The 21,755-nt window shown below is 40.2% G+C and overlaps 1 protein-coding gene across 7 annotated transcripts in view; it reads right to left on the bottom strand.

The window, feature by feature from the left end:
• Positions 1 to 1,150: 1,150 nt before the first annotated feature.
• The window catches only part of TSC1 (TSC complex subunit 1), a 52,605-nt gene continuing 32,000 nt past the window's right edge, over positions 1,151 to 21,755 (bottom strand). For 4 of the 7 annotated variants that reach the window (XM_050926619.1, XM_050926620.1, XM_050926618.1 and 1 more), the window contains 10 exons: positions 21,637 to 21,738; positions 17,768 to 18,344; positions 14,448 to 14,491; positions 11,952 to 12,118; positions 10,781 to 10,963; positions 10,301 to 10,411; positions 8,619 to 8,741; positions 6,634 to 6,821; positions 6,136 to 6,297; positions 1,151 to 4,673 (listed from right to left, as the gene is read on the bottom strand). In XM_050926619.1, coding sequence (XP_050782576.1) covers positions 4,166 to 4,673; positions 6,136 to 6,297; positions 6,634 to 6,821; positions 8,619 to 8,741; positions 10,301 to 10,411; positions 10,781 to 10,963; positions 11,952 to 12,118; positions 14,448 to 14,491; positions 17,768 to 18,344; positions 21,637 to 21,738 — 2,165 coding nt within the window. In that variant the 3' untranslated portion in view covers positions 1,151 to 4,165. Of the gene's footprint in view, positions 4,674 to 4,694; positions 5,984 to 6,135; positions 6,298 to 6,633; positions 6,822 to 8,618; positions 8,742 to 10,300; positions 10,412 to 10,780; positions 10,964 to 11,951; positions 12,119 to 14,447; positions 14,492 to 17,767; positions 18,345 to 21,636; positions 21,739 to 21,755 lie in introns of those variants that run through there. The other 3 variants (XM_050926623.1, XM_050926625.1, XM_050926624.1) reach the window with 3 other exon arrangements.

Raw genomic sequence — 21,755 nt, 5'->3', positions numbered from 1 at the left:
CCTCACAGTAAGGGATTAAAGTGTGCATAAATCCTCCATTATGGGGATGAAGTTTGTCCCCATACAAGTAGTTGATCTGTGCAAAAAGAATATGATCTCTCTGACAGAATCAAACAGTCCAAGTTGGTTCATGCATTTAAAAGTGTTAATTTTTATGCTCAAAGTATTTTTAAAAGAGTTGCATTTGTGCTCTTTCAGATTTTCATTCTGACTCCAATTGTTGTAAGAGTACAGATCAGCTTCTGAAACATCCTTTTGCTAATCTGTAATTAAGAATGGCTGTCCCATTGCATTTGAAAAGTCGTTCTATGGGTCAATTGGTCCTTCAGTGCATACAATTCCCTAGGCTGTGCATACATTCTTATGTAAAAAGTCCCAAAGTGGAATTTGTTATGCAGACACAACCTTAATCATAGTAAAACTAGCTGGCAAAATTCTAATGCAAGCCAGACCTCTAAGATGATTCTAACTGGGCCATCTGCAGTAGATGTAAACGTGTTCCAAGAGCTAGACACTTTTCTGTTGTCTTTGGGGGACTTCGAAACACACTCAGTTTCTCTTTGGGAACTTCAGGTATGGTATCTGAAGCTGACATCTGGAATAAAGTCACAATGGTAAATGCTTTCTTTCTGGAAAGGATAGCCCACTGTACCATTGTGATGTTCAGCTATCATTGGTTGCTTGTAGAAGATGAACAGCAGCATTCTGATCATAGTCCTACCCTCTAGACCAGCAAGCAAAGCTATGTAGAAGACGAGTCAAATATCCAGACTACTTGCAGGTATCTCTGGGTATGTAGATAATGCTTGGATACCAAGTAGTAGGATTGGCACAGAATTAACACTGAAAACTACATGTGCAGTTAAATTACTGGATTATACATAGCTATGACAACATCAAAGCAATTTAGCAAAGAGGAAAAAATTGCTCATGCTATCTATAAAAATGGATTATAGAAATATAAAGGACTCCATCAGAAGCGCAGGACATTTATCTGTTTTATAACATACTCAATACTATTAAACACTTGGACCTCTGAAAGTGCTTTAATGCTAATCTTGTTTCTGCACAGCTCACGTTTAGTCAGTATAGGTTAGCAGCACAGATCCTTCACCCTGAGGGCGCAGCTTGCAGAGAGCTCAACGCAAAGTAGTGCAAAACAATACATTTTTATTTGTTCACAGTTAAACACAAGCAACTGCCTTGACATTTTAGAACATTCTAATAAGGACAGCAAAACCTCCTTTTGGTTTAAAGTTCTCTTTAGCTTAGATTGTACCATTTTTCCTCATATTTCATATTTATGGCATTTAATGTGGATTGTTTAACATGCTTACAAAGAGCGAGGCAGGGAACAGATGAACTTTTGACAAAGACAGCGTTTTTAGATTTAACTAAAAGCAGTCAGTTAAAAATATCTGTCTCCACTTCACTGATGGGATCCCTTAAAACAAAATGCAAGTTACTACATACAGTAGATCCATAATTTTAAAGATTTACAAAAACAATGGCATAATTTGTTCCTCCATAATCTTCGTGGTCCATAGATAAACCTTCTAAAGTGGTTTCTGATTCCATCCCAGGGCTTGGCTACACTGGCGCTTTACAGCTCTGCAACTTTCTCGCTCAGGGGTGTGAAAACACACCCCCCTGAGCGCAGCAAGTTACAGAGCTGCAAAGCGCCAGTGCGAGCGTGGCTCCCAGTGCTGTAAACTAATCCCCACGGGGAGGTGGAGTACCTGCAGTGCTGGGAGAGCTCTCTCCCAGCGCTGGCGCTGCGACCACACTCACACTTCAAAGCGCTGGCATGAGAGCACTCCCGCAGCAGCGCTGTGCAGCTCTAAGTGTAGCCATACCCCCAGTGCTAACATCCTTTTAAAAGGGAAAAGGCCACCTACTGATGAGCTCTGATTAGCTCCAGAGCATTTTTGCTACTAACAACAACAAAAGTCCCTCCACTAGAAGAAGTGAGTCACCATGTGGCAGGATAGTCTGTTGGCAATTGCCAAACTGAAGGGATGGTCTATCTGATTCCCGTAACAGAACTGTATCCAATAGCTGAACTAGCCCTGTTAGGGGAAATGTGCAAACTTCACTTCTGGGTGAGTGGTATATGAAGACTTTGAGTCTTTACTCATTTGCTATTGCAACTACCACCAAATCTTAGAAAACTTATAGACGTGTCAATGAAACCAGTCAATGTCACTTGTAAGTGATACTATTTCCTATTCTGTGCAGGTTCAAACTTTGAAAAAACCACCAAAGTTCACCTTTACTTTCAGAGTCAGGACTGGCTGACAGGCAGAAATGTATAAAGACCACAGGTGTTACGGGAGAGGTGGAATGGAAGGGAAGATATTGTCTTGTTGGGCAATGGGGAGGGGGTGGGGGGTGAGGGAAAGAAATCACAGCAGCTCAGTTTTCAGGTTAGCAGAATGCCAGCCCGCTTTGATCAGTTCTATCCCTACTTAGATTAGGTCAAGCTAGAAAAACAGAGTACAAGTGTAGTTACCTTTCGGAAGATTCTTACCACCATCCCTGTAGACTGTTTAAGGAAAAAAGGAGATCATCTGTAAAAGTAGGAACAAAATGAACACTGGGGCAGCGTGGCTCTGAAGCTTGAAAAGGTCCTATTACAGACTAAGTGATCCTGGACCCAGACATATCAGAGTCTTGCATAAATGAATTTCTCTCTCTTTCCTAACAATGGATCTCTGTTCTGACAGGAAGGAAATCAGAGAGTTTGATGACTGACATAAATCCTTATCCCAAAGTCCTTCAGCATGCAAGGCTCCCCATTGACTTCAGTGGGAATAATAAAGATGGGAAGGCTGCAGGATTGGGTCCAGTATATTATTTTGAGCTACATACACTGGCCCAACAGCAAGCTCAGTTGCTTGGGAGAGTGTAGGGGAAGGATAGAGAGAGAGAGAAAAGGAGAAAACTAGGTAGCCACAAATTGGACTGCCATGACCTCTGTATCCAAGAGAGCAATAGCATTGGAGGGAGGACTTCCTTTGGGAGTTTATACAATGGTTCTTGATTCAAGCCTGGAATCGTATAAACTATTCCTGTGAAGAAGAAGGTTTGAGATTCTTCAACCCCGAATGAGACTGTTTTGGTCAACCTGGACAAAGATCACAATGAAAAGAGTCCAGGCAGCACCTTTGTCTCCCAGCTTAGAGAAACATTTGCAGAATCTTCTTCAAAATGCTCACTTGGAAGTTTTGGCGAACCTGCCACTTTACACAAAATCTCTACATACTGTCCTTGTCTGGATCTCCCTGCACTCCGTATTTCGTTCTCACCACCTCCACTCACGCAACAATTTAAGGTCAGACAAGTACCAGTTTTTCAAACAAACAATGAACATTCCCCTTACGCACCCAAGAAAAAAAAAAAATCAGAAGCAAGAGTGTTTTAACGAGACCTCAGCAAATAGTCTGCAGTTCCTTGAGGAAGGACATTTGTTCACATATAATTTTCCAGGAAATGTTAAGGACAAAAGAAACAATGATTATGAATTGGGGTGAATGCAACATCAGTTTGCAGATGTGTGTTGTTCTTTAACCATTCAGTCACTTGACCATAGTCCAATTTAACAAAGACCAGAGTTGGGGGGGAACAAACAGGCAAAATAAAGACCTTCAGATGAATGCACTAGAAACTCTGGTTTTGCTTCTTTCATGAAGAACATAACCAAAGTCATCTGCAAGGGCAACACAATTAACTGTTCTAAATTGGAAGTTTGCTAAGATATTTCAGCTAAGTAAAGCACTAAGCATTCATAGGTAGATTCACAAAGGTTAATTTGGCCTCATATTGCACTCAAGTTCATAGGATGCAACCACTCACTGGGGGGAAGGGGAGGGAAAAAATACTTATAAAATGCTAACAGTTGCCAGTTCAAATTAGTACACACTGCTAATGACAGGATTTGAGGAGAAGCAAAAGAAAGTTAGGTTGCGCATTACCATTCCAGACCCTAAATCCATTTTGCATTCATTCAGCAGTCATCTTATGTAAAAAGACATCACTCCTGTTTCCACTGCATGAGCTAGCTGCTCAGACCAATGAAACATAAAAGCTTTTAGTTAAACTTGCATTCGCGCCTCCTGTTCTATGCCAAGAATATGAAAATAACACTGATTGACTATCTTCCTTTTTAACTGTGGTCATGATGAGTTTCATTGTAGTCCATGATATGAAGCTGTCCAACACTGCAATCCTGGTTCATGGGTGAGGGGCTGGGGTTGTCGGGACTTGAAGGAGCCTTTGCCTCCACCATGCTTGGATCTTTACATAGTTCACTCTTTAGAGTGTCAGAAAGACTGTTGATGGTCATACTCTCCTCATCACACTGGCTCTCGCTCTTGTTGCGGAATAATTCACGCACCTTCATTCCAAGAAAGCTCTTGGAGCTGGGGAGTGAGCCTACAGTTAGTGGGACACTAGTGGAAGGCTCCAGCAACACGGATGCTTCCCAGCGACTGCTGAACTGACCCATCCTCTGGTTCTGGGATTTTTCTGGGGTGGATAGCTCACTGCTGCTGCCGCCTTTACTGTTACTACTACTCCGGGTGCTCGGAGGTTTGGTCTCTCCATTTCTACCAATTGCTTCTTCACTGTATCCTGCCACAGCGTCTGCAAAACCTTCACTACTACAATCCATCCTGTTTTGGAATGAGACAAAGAAAGTAAGTCAAACTGATGGTAGCAATGAAGGGATTAACTTGCTGGAGAAGGCGGCAGTTTACTTTGATTAGTTCCTATCTCTACCATTACAGATGTGCTAAAACATACCATCACCAGTTTCTCCTTTCAATCATTCCCACAAAGCATAAACCATTGAACATACTATAGCCAGAAAGATAACCATCATCACAGATTTAGTGGTGGATGTAGGTCCAAGACTGGCAGAGATACAAAGGGTAGGATGTACCTGCATCCTCACTGCTTTAGGAAAGTTCCCTCCTGGAGTTGTAGATCTATCCTTTGCCTGCCACAGGCGTGAACAATATCTGCTCTTACTGTCAATTGTTTTTTGTAGCCATTCTGAAATTACTACAGGGCTAGGAGCAGGAAGCACTTCATGAGTGGGAGGATTTATTTAAATCATATATATATGTGGGTGCTAAATCAGCAGAACAGACAAATTCCTAAGAGAACAAAGGTAACTTGAGTATAATCAAGGTTAGTATTTCCTCCCCCTGTGGAGAATCCCTTTTTAAACTTGGATAGAAGTCTCAAGACTTCAATGAAAGCAATAAATAGAGAGCTTTTCCTTGACTTCCAGATAGTCAACTCCAATTCAAATGTACTACGTTTGCATAAAAGGTATGCCTCTGACATATCCTACTCAAGCCATTCATGCCCAACAAGTTTTGGCTGGTGATGATGGTAAATCCAGGTAAGTTGTGAGAAACAATGTCTCATAATGGACGACGTTTCAGACCAGAAAAGATGGTCAATTCCTGAGACTTTTGTAGTCATAATGAAGGTTCAGCAATTTTCATGATAAATGCAGCAGTTTGAATTAGATCTCAACATCCAATTTTGGATATTAGCAATCCTAAAGGTCCTTATTTAACGCAACAGGAACAAAGTGCCAATGGAGTAAACTATTTCCCTGGAGAACATCCTATTTAAATAGACTGTATTGTCTACATTGCCTACACTAGTTCCTACCAGTCAGTCAACTAATTGTTACAAAGGATAGAGCTGCCCAGTCAGGTACGCTAAACTAGATTCATTATGCAGCAATTAAAATAGTTAAGAGAATTCTGTTTTGTTGTAGATTAAAATGATAGGTCCTGGATGTGAGTTACTGGAGATCAAATTCTTTTTTTACTAGAATGGTTTTCATCTGTAGCTAACTTGCATAGTATTTTAGTTACTAAAGAGCTCCTTTACAGTTTATTCTCAACTCTTGTTATTGACTCACTGGGTGACTTGGACAAGCCACTCATCTCAGTTTCACCACCTGCAAGAATGAGAAAAGCTGATGCTTCACAAAGGTGATTAAAGTACTTGGATACTTAAGGATGGCAGACACTGAATGCTAAACATTACTAAGGGAGGTTTACCTCAAGCAACCTGCAAGTAGCTCATCAAGTTTTGTAATATTGTCCTTACCTTTCTTCTGCTGCTTCAGCTGCTTCTGTTTTTTCATCGTCAAGTTTTTTCGATAGGCTATCCTTCTCCCATCGGCCATATAGATCTAAAATCTCCAGCTCAAATGCTTGTGTAATTCTTTTCTGGGCTTTGTATCTGCTCTCTACCGCTTGCAGCTGGCCTCTGAACATACAAAGAACACATTACTATTAAATTTCTCAAAGTATAACCCATCTGCCAATAGATTTTTTGAACTTTAATTATAATATATTTTATTGCACCAACTTCTATTGGTGAAAGAGACAAGCTTTCTTCTGAGCTTACACATACTTCTTCAGGTCCTCAAGAAGAGCTCCGTGTAAACTTGTCTCTTGCACCAATAGAAGTTGGTCCAATAAAAGATATTACCTCACCCACCTTGTTTCTCTAATATCCTGGGACCTACACAGCTACAACAACACAGCAAATAACTTTATTTATAATGTAAGTTAGTATTAGTTACTGAAGTGAAATCCCAACCTTGCTTGGATTTTGACATCCTCCAGATATTTCTTTTGCTCCAGTAACAAGTGATCTTTCTTAGAAAGCTGAGACTCCAGTTCAACTACCCGCTTCTGGGAGGCATCAAGCCTCTGGCTTTGCTGTTGAACACAGAATTTTGCTTTCTCCAGTTCTTTCCGAAAGGCAGCCTGCATCATTTCCACTTCCTGAAAAAGAGGGGTACTCTGTGTTATTGAGAAATACACCAATTAGTGTCACACAAGTAAAAGGCTAAAAACTTTTGTCAGATACATTAAAACATCTACTACACTGGACCCATCCCATGCCCCTTTGCTTTGAAGAGTCTAAATCTGTTTTCTCAGGATTTCACTGGGGAAGAAAGGGTTACAGTTTTAAAGAGAGCTTTAATAGGGACCGGATTCCTATATGTTTGCAGTATTTATACGTGTGCATACAGTTACAAATAGCATAATTTCTATATAAGATGAAACAAAGCAAGTGTCCAAAAAGAGAGATGCAGAACTGGAGAACTTGTGAATGTATCAGGGATACTAAATTGCCATTAATATAGCTCCACGTGACCGGCATTTATTAGCACATCAGCGTTCCTTACTTAAGCCCTTTCCAATACGAGTAAGGCTTGTCAGTCTTGTATCAGATTAGAATGGATAATTTTCAATTTCTTTGAAATGTGGCCCTCAAAGTGCTAAAAAAGGCACCTTTTTTTGGCTTTACAGTTCATTTTTACTGGTTGCTGTCTCTCATGTAAAAGCAGGTACACTGTCCTGTAAGTGTCACCCTACTGGTACAAAAATGTTTCCCTGAGCAGGAGTAATAAAATCATGTGGTCCTTAGAAGTTTTACAAAAAAAGAAGAATGAGATATATGTGGTTGCAAGAGATAAGCACTTTTAGTGACAACTGCTGAAGTGACATGGCAGTATTTCTGCATGCTGCGAAACCTACTGTATTAACACTAAGCGCCTTCCCATGCAATATCTCAAGCAGCAGATTCTCTTTTTACCTTCACATAGAAAGTTGTGTGTGATATGGATTTCTGCTCCAGGGTGATACAAATGTAAGTTTCCAAGGTTACTGAACCTATTAAGGGTTGGCAATTTTCCAGGAAAAGCTACTTTATGCCAGGGCGCTGGTAAATACCAGGTTAAAGCCAGTATAAACTGAGAAAAATAACTGCATCACCATCCAGTAAGTTCAGCAAGCATAGAACAAATCTTTTCAACCTTTGGATACATCCATTCAAAACTGAGGAATAAGCTCGGTCTATCCACTAAATCAAAGTTAGTCTTTTGCTGCATGGCCAAATGGACTGGTAGTTTACAACTCTGCATGCTTCTGATTGCTCAATGCTTCAAGTCTACAACTCTGCATTACTGTCATTTTCATATAATATTTTTGACTTTTATTTATATAATATTGAAAACTGAAATGAGTCATGACATGAATAACTTCCTTGAGAAAATACCAAACCAAAATGCACTGTCATTCCAATGTTCAGTATAATTACATATATTAGTATTATGCCTACTGCACTTTTACTGTTTATTTATGCAACTCCACATTAATCTAGGTATCTACTGCATTATGTAACAACAATCTAAAAGTATAACTAAACCTAAGTGTAATGTGGTGTGCGTTAAACAAACAATTTTTAAAATAGAAAGTGCCTTAAACTGTGACAAACTAGTTTTTCCCGGGGCAGTAAAAAACATCATTTGACCTAGTTAAAACTATGCCATCCAAGAAGCTATTTGAAGACAGACTGGATAGCCTGGCATGACTAACACAAAAGCTCTCACTGAAAGATAAATCATAGTAGTATATTCCTTCATTTGCTTTGAAATTGGATGCAAACATTTATGTCAGTTTGTTTGCTGATTTATAAAGAGTTTCCTTCTTCACTGAAAAGCCACTACTGAACTTGATGATGATCCTAAGGCAAATCTTTCAAGAAAGGCCTTGCCTGTGACCCACATACTGTACCTTTGTCGTGTCTGCATGCTTGTGCTGCAGCTGTTCCAAGTACAACTCATTGACCTCCCCAAGAACCAGAAGTTGCCTATTCAAGAACTCCATCTGCTGCTGGACTGACTCGCTGTTGGAAAGCTTTAAAAATAAATAAAATAGAGAGTCCACAGTGAACAGCTTAATCTTCACATCTGACCTACACTACATCTGAGGGATATGTTTTTTACTAAAAAAGAAAAAGAAAAAAATCGAACCATGATGCCTAGGGAAAGTAGCAGGCAATTATGACAATCAAGTGAATGGATGTTACGCAAAGTTGCAGCAGGTAAATTATGGCATCTCGTGAGACAAATGCAGCATTTAGTTAGCTTAACCCCTCAGTTTGCTTCAAATAAGGTAACTGCTTCTCCATTTGTATGTGACGTCCCTTTAGCTTCTGACAGGGGCTCTTTAACATACAGTAAAATACATGGAGTGCTTTAATCCAAGCACATTATGAATTACTCCTGGGGGAATTCTGTGCCACTGCGCACATGTCGAATTTATGCCCCTCTGCAGATTTCTTTACTTCCCCGCAGTAAAATGCCTTTCTGATGGGGAAGCATAGGGAAACCACAAGAGTGGTCATGAGACCCTCCCCAGCAGTATGTTTTGGGTGCCCAGGGCAGCCAGCCGAGATGTAAATCACTGTGGGGCATGAGGCAGGACTGGGGAAGACCTGGCCAGTGGCTTCTACCTTGCACCAGACTCAGCTGCTACTCCCGGCTGGGCTGGGGAGGATGGAACTTCCTTTTCCCCTGCATGGCATCCCGGGTTGGATCAGATCCACCCCCAGACTTCTTCCCCAGTTCCAGAAGACACTGCAAACTCCTCCCCCTCACCTGCCGCTTCCTACAACCATCGCTCCTCAGCTGCAGGGGAAGGAATCCCTGTACAGGGAGCTGCTCCCCCATCTGCCCAACCCCTGTGCATCCAGACCCCCTCACACCCAGACCCTCCTGCCGAGCCTCACCTGCTCATACTCAGAACCTGTCTGCTGAGCCCCACTCCCCCTGAAACTGGACCACCCTGACAAGCCACCCACACCCAGATCCCACCCCCCCAATGCCCAAGCAGCTGCACCTGGATCCCCACCCCACTGATCCAACTCCCCCAGCATCTGGAACCCCCAGAGTCCCCCATACCCAGACCCCCAATCACCTTCACCTGGACCACCCTGCAGAGTCCCATTACTGTTGCATCCAGAACCACCTCCCAACAAGCCTCTGTGCATCCAGATCTCCCCTCCACCCACATCTCCCACTGAGCCACCCGCACCCAGATTGCCCCACACAGAACCTTCTCAACCCACACCTGGCTCTCCCCACATTAAGCCCCTCCACACTTGGATCCTGCCTTCCTGAGCCAGCCTGCCCACACCTGGTGCACCTGGCATGGAGGGGCAGGGCCCTGGGGTGTTTCTGGGAAGGTCCAGTCCTTGCGCTGTCAGGGCTGGGGGTTGGGTGCAGCCTCACCGCTGAGTCCATAACCCGGGGGAGAGAAGGTGCAAGGGGGAGCTGCACAGTGATATCCCACCTCTTTGCAGCCAGTGGCAGCTTAACCCAACGTGATAAAGGCCTTATGAGGAACCAAGAGAAATTTGAAAATGGGTACTAGCAAAAAAGGACACAACAAAAGGGCCACAAAGGGAATCATACCTTCTGAGAAACTTGGCTGAGAAGTAACTCTGTGTGACACACCTTGTTGTTGGCTTTCTTTAATTCTAACCTCAAATTTGCAATCATATTCCTACAGTCCTTCAGCTTGGTCTGTTCAAATAGAAAGCAAGAGGCTTAAGGCTCTGAAACTGTACTACAAACCTGGCAAAATACACATTTGGCAGGATGGTCAGCATTCCTCCTACACAGCATAATCAGCGGTTACAGACTAAACAATAAAAATGATCATTATCTACAGACTAGTTAAAAAGCATGCAATTTGCCATTTCAAAGCAAAATAGAACAAAGCCACAAAGAATGGAATCAACTTAGATGAATTTTTAACTGCATGTTGTCTTATTTGGATTGAAGTGAGAGGTTTAATATACTTAAGAGCCATTTCATGCCAGATCATTAGGGGAGTTATTTTTAAAGCTAGATTATCTGTTCACTATAGCTTTTCCATGCTACGTTTCATACCTGCAATTCCTGGCTCTGGTTGTAGAATTCTTCCCTGTCATGTTGCAGCTGTCGGATCTGGCTGTGAAGCTGAGCCACTATATTATCATGCTCTTCCTGAAACTGGTGGTACCTGGCCTGCTCCTTCTGCAGACTAAGCTTCAAGGACTGGATATCTTTCTCCTGTAGTTTCAGCTGATCTTTCTGTCCGGAACCATATACCAGAAGTCAGATGATCAAATCTTTTACTTCAACTAGTAGATCAGAGACCACTGCCCCAAGTCAGCCACCAAATAAAGGATCAAAACCAAAACTCACTAATAACACAGTCTTCAAACTTGGCTATGTTACAGCACTTTAGTATGTTCTTTATACAAAAAGGGTTTTTTCTTTTTTTAAAGAAATGGTTAAAAGGTGCCAGGTTGAATATACTGGAAACTGAAGTTACATCCACAAAATATGGTCAGCAGTTATGTATGTTCCTCCACATCACTCCAGTGGTGACCTAAAGGGACTGCCTCAGGGAAGAGAGAGTAATTCCATTTCCAATAATTATTTCTTTCTTAGCCTCTTTGCTGAGACTGCAACAAAGATCCCAATTTACATGACAGCTTTTATAATGTGGACATAAAAATTCAAACAAGATTAACGTTATTTCACATGGACTCCACACCACTAAGTTTCCATCACTAATTAGGGCCAGATTCAGAGACTCAGAGAGAGCACACACTTGAAATACTTAGCTTTCTGCCAGCATTCCTCCTCCTCAAATGGAAAGCATGTACCTCTTCAGGAAACTTAACAAGGTTACTAGCCTAATGTTAAGACTGCCCAAATGTTAAGCAAGCACAACACTGACTGTTAAATCACAATGACTTTCTAAGCAAAGTTTGGCAGTTACTTAAGCCAGTTGGCTTCTTCATGTATGTGTTCAGTTCAATGCCCTTTACATTAAATTTCCAGTTTCAGCTAATCACAATGCATCAAAATTATCCACAATCACAAAAATTGGAGTGTTCGAAGGTTACTTTAAAAACACCACCACCACCACCAGTTCAATAATAAATACTTTAAAATATTTTAAAGTTCTATGATACTACAGTAGATGTTGTCTGGGGCAGGTATTCATAGATTAGATAGTGATGTATTGGTAGCACTTCTTGGCATGCACAGCACTTAAATCCTTGCTCACCATGGCAGCATTATGTTCCTCCAGTGCTGTTGCTTTGATCACTTTCCTCAGGAGTCGCCGGTTCCGAAGGGCATGTTGTTGCCTTTTGAAGCGCTCATACAATAACTGATTGTGTAGCAAAAGCAGCTGGTTACGCAGGGTGTGAATCTCATCTGAAGGGGGAGAACCTAGACAGGAGTTAAATGACAGAGCAAAGGTTACTGCTAAATATATTGGATTCTATTACACACATTCAAATTTACATCCTCATTCAGGCCCTTTCTACTTTTGCAGGGTTATTTTTTAACTGCAAAACTGAATGGAAAAAATTAGGAATTTAAATAAAAAGGTATCAATACTTAGCACAAAACTTTACATGTTCAAAAGCTTTATACAGTCCTGAATCCTCATCATACCCACAGTTCATAGGTACCAATTTATTATCTACATTTTACAGATGGGGGTAAAGTTTTCTAGAATGCTTAGATGGCTTAGCCCTGGTCTATACTGAGGGTAGGGGGAGAAATCGATCTAAGTTATGCAGCTTCAGCTACGTGAATAATGTAGCTGAAGTCGACATACTTAGATCGATTTACTGTGGTTTCTTCATCGCGGTGAGTTGACTGATGCCACTCCCCCGTCGACTCTGCCTGCACCTCTCACGGCTGTGGAGTACAGAAGTTGACGGGAGAGTGCCTGGGGGTCCATTTACTGCGTCTACACTAGAAGCGATAAATCAACCCTCGCTGGATCAAGCTCTGCCCGCCGATCCAGCGGGTAGTGTAGACATACCCTTAGATACTTTAGAAAGTGTGACTGAGATTATGTCTATACTACAAAGTGAAAAAAAACTCACGGCACCCGGTCTCAGAGCCTGGGTCAACTGACTTGGGCTTGCAGGGCTCAGGCTGCCGGACTAAAAATAGCAGTGTAGACCCACTCAGGCTAAAGCCTAGGCTGTAAGACCCTCCCCTCTTGCCAGATTTCAGAGCCCAGGCTCTAGCCTGAGGGGGAATGTCTATACTGTTATTTTTAACCCTGCAACCCAAGCCAACTGACCTAGGTTCTGAGACCGGGCTCCATGTTTTTTTCTTTGCAGTACAGACCTAGCCTAAGCTACGTAAGTGCCACTGACTTCCAGTGCTACCTAAGACACTTTTGAAAGTTTTACCCACAGAATTTGAAAGAACTAATTTCCATGAAGTTACACAGCAAATCAGTGACAGAACCAGAATTAAAATTAGAATTTAGGACCTTTCAATTTCTAAGCCTGTAGCTCATTCCTCCAACGTACACAGCCTTCATAATTATAAAAAAAAAAATGCAACAACCCATTTGAAGCCTGAAACTGAAGTCTGTTTCCCTGCCAACATTTTCTCCTACATTACATGTTTTTGTCATGAGCAACCTGCTCATGAGTGGCTTACATGACTATTTTTGGGAAAGAGTAATGAGAAATTGTAGGACACAGCTTTTACTGCATCAGCTAAAGTGTTAAGATTGAGATTAGCCTCAAGCCATTTAAAAATGTCAGTTTTAAATATTTCAGGAGAGGATGTCTTCCAAAAAGCCACTGGAAAGATTTCAGACAGACCAATTTCACACTCCTTTGTTATTTCGCCATCCTACCTTAGTAAGACAGATTTATCTAAAAGCATTTCTAAGCACAGGCAACATTTAAAAGATTTCTAACAGTGTACAGGGTAGGTTTTTGATTGACAAAACTGTGCTTAAGTCAGTTATGACTTAAGTGGAACTTCCGGCTGCCTCAGGTGAAGAAAGAGGAGGAACTTATTTGAATTAAGGGAACCAGACCAATATGTCCAAAAATGACTTCTGCTCTAAAATCCTGCTGCCTCCTAGTTATATGGATTTTTCAACTGGCTCGTTTTTTTCATCTCCCTAGAGCAGTAAAGATCACCAACACGGAAGTCAAAAGGAAGCCTAAGATGACAAAACTGTGAGATGTGTGTTAAATGGTGAGGAAAGATTTCAGTTTTAGGCTCCCTGACTTATCAGTTGGGGGTGCAGTAGGGGGAATATTTAAATAGTTCTTTAAACCCGGTGGAATTCAGCTTTATAACTGGAGAGCCATTCACCTCAGGAGTATTCGTTTCTACATAGGTGGCCATAAAAACAAAACCATAAAAGAGAATCAGTGTCCCTTTGAAGAAGGCAGTATATGCAATTGAAGATTTGATAATGGGCATGAGTACCACTGCAATTTGGTTGGGGAAAGAAGCACACGGTAATATTCTTGGTTCTGTAGGAAAGGGAATTATCACTTTCCAAAGAGAAAGAAACTTCTAACGTTGAAACAAAAGTGCATCATCTCCTGAGCAGATAAACTACATCCCAATGGCAGTCACCATCCAACTTCAGCATGTGAAAAGAAAGAAGCCAAATAAATATGCAGTCCATCATTTAATTAACCAAGTAGAAGAAGATACAAAGAAATGCATTTTTTACTGATTATGGACTACATTTATGGTCCTAAACCAAGAAAAACTTGTTTACCTCCAAAGTGAGTCCAGTCAGCAGATTTGCTTGGCAGAGGCAATCTGGAAATAAAAACACAGTATTAATAGTTCATACACTGTAAGTGAACACTTTATAAGGCAGATTGAAATACAGACCCCATCCCTAAGGCTTTGTAATCTAACAAATGAAACATCATACTAGAGAATAATTCAGACGAGAGGTTGTAAAGATCACTGCAAGAAGTGGGCTTTAAGGAGGAATTTGAAAGACAGCAAGGGTGCTTGGTAGACAGAAAAGGAGAGACTGTCCCAAGTGTAAAAAGCAGCTTGAGAAAGGGGCAGAACAGGAAGTAGGATAAGGAGATGAAGGGAGTGCATAATAGGAAATAAAAACAGACATGGATGTATCAATATACGACTCTCCCTTCTTACATCTTGGCCCAAACAAGTTTTTCCAGTTCCTGACTTTCATACTGGGGGAAGGAATTGCTATGCTTCTCCTGGCCACTAGACTTCATCCCACTACTGGATACCTAATTCTGTTCTCATGTCATCTAAGGGCATGTCTACACTACTGACTTTAAATTGACATGTCCACACTACCCTCCTTCAGTCAGTGGTGTGCATCCTCCTCTGGAGTGCTTTCACTGACTGAAAAGGGGTAGTGTGTGGGAGGGGGGGCGGTATGTGGTATGTGCATGCAGTTCCCCACCAGGAGCAAGGGGACCAGCCACCCCCTAGGATTCTTGACTCTCCGCTGGAAGCAGGGGCAGCTGCTCAGGCTTCTCAGCTCCTTAAGTGGGGAGCCAGGCATGAGCAGCCCAGCTTCCTTGTCAATTTCAGGGCTCCAGCAAGACAAGACAGCCAATAGCAGCATCTACACAGACACCGTGTTGCCCTGGACCGACAAAATACCTCTACAAGAGGCGTAGGGTGAGTTATGTCGGTGTTTGCGGGCACTTCTATAATCAGTAGGACAAGGCTGTAGTGTGTACACTGATATAATTAGGTCAACATAAGCGCGACCTAACTGCGTCTCAGACAAGCGTCCAAGCCAATTAGAGACAGGCAGCCAGTGGACCCCACTTCCTCACCATCAGGTTTAGTAACACAGCTGAGCTCCATCAGCAAAGGCAGCAAGAGTCCTTCAGTTATGCACAGACTCAGACTTTAAAGGTCTGAAGGAACCATTGTGATCATCTAGTCTGACCTCCTGCACATGGCAGGCCACAGAACCTCACCCACCCACTCCTGAAATAGACCCAGAACCTCTGGCTGAGTTACTGATATCCTCAAATCATGGTTTAAAGACTACATTACAGAGAATTTACCATTTACATGAGCTTAAACCTGCAAGTGCCTTATGTCTCATGCTGCAGCGGAAGGAGAAAACCCCCAGAGTCTCTGCCAATCTGACCCAGGGAGAAATTCCTCTCAACCCCAAATATGGCCATCAGTTAGACCCTGAGCACGAGGGCAAGACCCTCCAGGCAGATCCTGGGAAAGAATTCTCTGTAGTAACTCAGAGCTCTCCCCATCTAGTGTCCCATCTCCAGTAGTTCGGGGGGTTTTTTTTGCTACTGACAGTAGCCAATGAGCCACATGCCATTGTAGGCAATCTCCTCATATTATCCCCTTCATAAACTTATCAAGCTCAGTCTTGAAGCCAGGTAGGTTTTTTGCCCAGCAGCACTTCACTTGGAAGGCTGTTCCAGAACCTGACTCCTCTGATGATTAGAAACCTTTGCCTAATTTTGAGCTGAAACTTGTTGATGGCCAGGTTATAACCATTTGTTTTTGTGTCCACATTGGTGCTTAACTTAAATAACTCCTCTCTCTTCCTGGTATTTATTATTATGATTGCTCTCTATAAATACATCAGATCTCCTCTCAGCATTTTTTTGGGTTAGGCAAAACAAGCGAAGCTCTTTGAGTCTCCTTTTATAAAGTAGGTTTTCCATTCCTCAGATCATCCTAGTAACCTTTCTCTGCACCTGTTCCAATTTGAATTAATCTTTCTTAAGCATGGGAGACTAGAACTGCACACAGTATACCAGACCAGATATGACCAGTGCCTGGTATAATGGTATTAACACTTCCCTGTCTCTACTAGAAATACTTCACCTGATGCATCCTAGGACTGCATTAGCCTTTTTTAAAAAACTGTATCACACTGACAGCTCATAGTCATCCTGTGATCAATACATCTAGGTCTCTCTCTTCCTCTGTCACTTTGAACTGATAAATCCCCAGCTTATAGCAAAAATTCTTGTTGTTGGTCCCTAAATGCATTACCTTGCATTTTGCTCTATTCAGTTTCATCCAAATTTCTATTACTCCAGTTTACAAAGTTATCCAGATCTTCTTGTATGATATTTTGGATCCTTCTCAGTATTGGCAATACTTCCCAACTTTGTGTCCTCCGCAAATTTTATTAGCGCACACTCACTTTTTGTACCAAAGTCAGCAATAAAAATGTTTAATAAGGTTGATTCCAAGACCAATCCTGACAGTTCACCTTCCAGTATCACCCATCGTAGTCAACTCTTTAACCAATTCTTTATCCACCTTTCAATTCTCATATTAATCCCCATCCTCTCCAATTTGGCTAGTAATTTTCCATGTGGAACTGTATCAAATGCCTTACAGAAATCTAGGTAGATTAGATCTACTGCATTTCCTTTGTCTAAAAGATCAATTATCTTCTCAAAGGAAATCAGGTTAGTTTGGCATGATCTACCTTTTGTATAACCATATCGTATTTTATCTCAATTGCCGTTCATCTCTATGTCCTTAATTACTTTCTCTTTCAAAATTTGTTCAAGACCTTGCACACAATTGAGGTCAAACTAACAGGCCTGTAGATACCTGGATCACTTTTTCTCCTTTATTAAAAATAGGAACTATATTAGCAATTCTCCAGTCATAGTATGACCCCTGAGTTTACAGATTCATTAAAAATCCTTGTTATTGAGCTTGCAATTTCATGTGTCAGTTCCTTTAATATTCTAGAATGGAGATTATCTGGGCCCCATTAGCTGTTTGAGTTTGATTTCCACCTCAGATGTGGTAAATTCTACCTTCAAAAAGACATTTTACTTATGCAGATAAGTGTTAAGCTACCACTCTGGATAAAAAGTTCACTTTCAAGAACTCATGCATGTCCAGCTAGGCACCTCTGAAGAGGTAACTTAACATGAAGCAATTATGCACTTTCAGTATAAGGACTACAGAGCCATGTCTGCAGAGCTTCTTGGCTTCCAAGCAAAGCAGCCTTTCAGGCACAGCTACTGATATATGGACTGACAAGGAAAGTGGTAACGAAGTGTTTGCAGAGCAAGGTCTGTAGACACTTACTTGCTGAGCTCCTTGGTATGTGCATCTGCTCCTTGCTGTATCAGTCTATCCAGTACTTCCATTGGAGAGGTGGAGGATGTGCAGTCTTCATCCTGGTTTCCCTTGACTTTCTTTAGCAGCTCCTCAGTCTTCTTGCTAACAAAGAGGTAGGCAGTCTTTGGTAATGCAACCTCAAAAAGATGCTCATATGAGGGAGGCTGCCCACTCCCAAACCCCATTCTTCTCTGTGCTGGTACTTTGCAAGGGCTGGGAGTGAGGATACTAGTCTCCATAGAGGATTGGCCTACCCTGTTACCAGCAGGGCTTTCATCAGAGGCTCCACAGGGCCTGTCAATGGGAGTAAATGCTTGTTTAGGTGTGTCTCGTGCACCCTCAGGCCCAGATTTGTCCAGAGACGAGGCTAACGGTTCAGAGCTCAGACTGTGTCCTTGAACACTGGAGGCTACTGAAAGGGGCTTCTTTTGAGAGGCTGGTAAACTCTCACTTGTGCGGTAAAAAGGAGAGTCAAATCCTCCTCTAGGCACCACGGGCTCAGCATCTGCTGTAGTGATCTCAGAGATCTCTTTTGATATTGCATCTGAGAAAAAAAGAAAAAGGCAGTTAATAGGCAAATAAGCTTTAAAAAAAAAATAAGTTTGGTGCTGTGTTAAGACAATCCACCTTTCACCGCAAACCAACTCCTGTGAACATTTAGACATCAGTTTACCTGGTATGCACTCAGGGTTGCTCTTTGTAACCTGGGATACAAATCCTGTAAACTTTCTTCATGTAAAATTAGAACAGGGTACAATTTCAAAACTGAGGGATGGAAATTAACTCATGGCTTTATGACAGAGATGAATTTTTCACAATGTAATTTGAGTTCTTAAAACTTTGGGAAGATTTTTCAAATTGAGATGGACCAGACTAAGTATTTGGGAATATGCACAATAGAATGTACATTATTTACCACTATTAAGATAATACAAATAAGAGTAGGTTTTATTAAATTGGAAGCTAGAAATAAAGCAGATAAACCTGCCTTTTTATACAGGGTGGATAAAAACACCAATTAAAAACATTTTAAAATTGGTTTATTTAAATCAGATGTTTTTTAAATTTAGTTAATACTTAAAATTAAGTTTCAAATTGATGACTTATTTTAAGGCCTAAACTTATTACAAATTACAATCATTTTAATCAACCACAAAAAATATTCAGCAGTTCATATTTGCTGCTAAGTTTGAGGTAGAAGTCAACCCCTTGAATAATAGTGAAAGTCACTGAATAAACATTCGGAACCAGAGTTTGTGAAAGTGCTAAACCAGCTTTTGACAGCAGTAGTCTCTTCTGCAGGTGCAGAGAGAATCTTTTCTTCATTTCAGTTTTTCAGCTTCCAATCAATTTCTTAACACTGAAATGAACTATTGAATAAAGCAGGAAAGCTTGTTTTCCTCTTCCAATCTATGAATAAAAACTAGGTATGAAAAAATTAGATCTATTAATTCTAAAATCTTGAAAGACATTCTGACCAGAAATCATCAGTTCAATTCACTAACTACAGATAATACTTCACTTAATAAAACTATTAGTTTTAAATGCAAAGATTGTTTTGATAAGGTTTTTTTAAACATATCCAGCACATTTAAGGTAGTTTTATTGAATAAAAAAAATAAATGTTATTTTGTGCATTTTAACTGAATTTGAATTTCTATCCAAATAGCGCTTTACACAAATCACAAATGAAAAAAAATCAATTCAGTAAATAAGAAATCCATCATTCACCATTTTCTAACATAAAAAATGTGAAAATTCAGAAACCAAATAAAGGTAAGGTAAGCTATATAGTTGCTGAAATACAAGTATATAGATAGAGTGTATCCTCCTGGTTATCAAAAAGAAGCACCAAAGTCCATGTAAAAAGACTATATCTAGTTATAAATCAACATGTTTTAATGGTTGTCAACCAATGAGAATCAACCTTTCATTAGGAAAGTAATTAAAAAGTATAAAGATGAATTATATATATCAAGGGTTCCTGCTTGCTGATTTAAATCATGATCAAAACTGGTGATTTAAATCAATTCGCTTTGTTTCTACAGTTTTTTTTTAAATTCTATTTGAGTCTTTGTCAATTAAAGTTCCAAAGAAGAGTGATAAATTTGTAAATATACTGTTCAGTTTATCCACAGGAAAAAAACGCCTCTGAATTAAAGAGTCATAAATCTGTAAGAAAAAAGGGAGATGAACTGTACTAAACATGGAAAAACTGTTACATTGTCCCTTATAGCGCTACTATGAAGAAAATATTGAAAGACACCCTATCAACACAATGTGTGTTAAGACAATACTATGAAACTGACCACTGTCTCACTCAAAATAGGGTTTTAAGTGGTACATAAACCTTGCAGTAGTCCTCTGCATAAGTGTGAATTTTCCACATAGCAAGTCTGTTTTTATACAAAAAGAAAATATTTGCTTATCCTCTTATAAGTTTGTTTTTAGAAATTTTGGCAGAAAGGAAGTTCTTTTCCTTTTCTGCTAACTACTTCCTAATAAAGAATTTGGATTTTTACTTGTGGGGAAATAAGGCTGTTGTGAATACTAGAAATGAGGAGGACAGACTTTAGGATGGAATAATTTTTCAAAGGCATAGTTAGGGGAACTGCAACAATTTTTTTTTTTAAATAATGGCTATCCCTGTTTATGGAGCTAGAATACACAGATATTATGCTGTTTTACAGAATATCAGAAAACTAACAGAACAGGAATGGAAAAAATGCAAGTTAACCTGTAGATATTAAAAATTATATAAATTTTTGGAATAAAATCTTAAAAGCGAGTGAAAAGAGATACTAAAAAGTGCCTGATCTAAAATCCATTGAAGTCAATGGAGTCACTCCACTGACTTCAATAGACTTCAGCTCAGGCCCCAAATAAAGTCACTAGAAGAAAATCTAGAGTAGTGCCATCTAGCCTGGCATGCTAATTAAGGAACATAGTAAAGTTTTATTTCTAAATTATCTTGATCAGAAAATTTTAATAAAGGGACTATGAAATCATCATGTATTTCAGGGGTAGGTGTGCAGAAGTAGTTAATTCTTACAAAATGTAAATTGTAATATCCTAAAATTAAGAAAGTTTGATCCCTGATATTAAAATAAATTTCACTCTTGACTGTAAATGGTAAAAAAATTTTTAAACCAATGCAAAAAAAAAAAAAAAAAAAAAAGACTCAACTAGGGACTTACTGGTTGTTTCAAAGTCAGAAATTCTTCCCAGATTAAGAATAGGAAATACAGCCAAACACTAGTCACATAAAGAAGGGTTTACTATGATTTATGTATTACATTTACTTCTGAAATAATCTGATTTTTACATTGATACATATGTAAACGATAAGGATCACTAAAAGGAGTCCTGCATAAAAGGAGGAGGTTTCAAAAATAGAATAATGTTTAAATGGACCAGGAAGACAAAGCCAATAGGGAGGGTTACAACAATTAAGCAGGGCAGTGTGGCTCAGTATACCCTGACAGCAACAATTTCTTTCAGACATTAAGGATATTTCATTCTTATCTGAAATTTGTGCAGAGCTGCTGTACATCGAACATGAAGTCTCTTGATTTATGTGGGAAGAGTTGATAAGAAGCAAGGTGAAATTAACTAACTACATTTATGCCACTTTTGGAACACTTTATCAGGAAGAAGCTGGTATCCCCAATAGATTCCTTGAATCCACACATTTTCTTCTGTCTGCAGTAATCAGTAACACTCATTTATATCTGGCTTGATAAAATTAAAAAGGTCTGAATCATCAAACTCAGTACCATACTAGCTCGAGGTCTAAATGCATATAAAACCTACATAAGGATACCAAGAGACATTACCTTCTTCTCTGTCCTTCTCAACACTATCTTCATCAGAGGCCAGGCAACCTAAAAATTCTGGAAGATCACTTAAATTTACAGAACTTTTACTGCCAGGCACTTCTGAAGAAAAAAAAAAA

Source organism: Gopherus flavomarginatus, chromosome 17 (genome assembly GCF_025201925.1).
Source record: "Gopherus flavomarginatus isolate rGopFla2 chromosome 17, rGopFla2.mat.asm, whole genome shotgun sequence".
Taxonomy (NCBI): domain Eukaryota; kingdom Metazoa; phylum Chordata; order Testudines; family Testudinidae; genus Gopherus; species Gopherus flavomarginatus.
The sequence above is the reverse complement of the archived record's forward strand: the minus strand, read 5'-3'. Positions and strand labels throughout refer to the sequence as shown.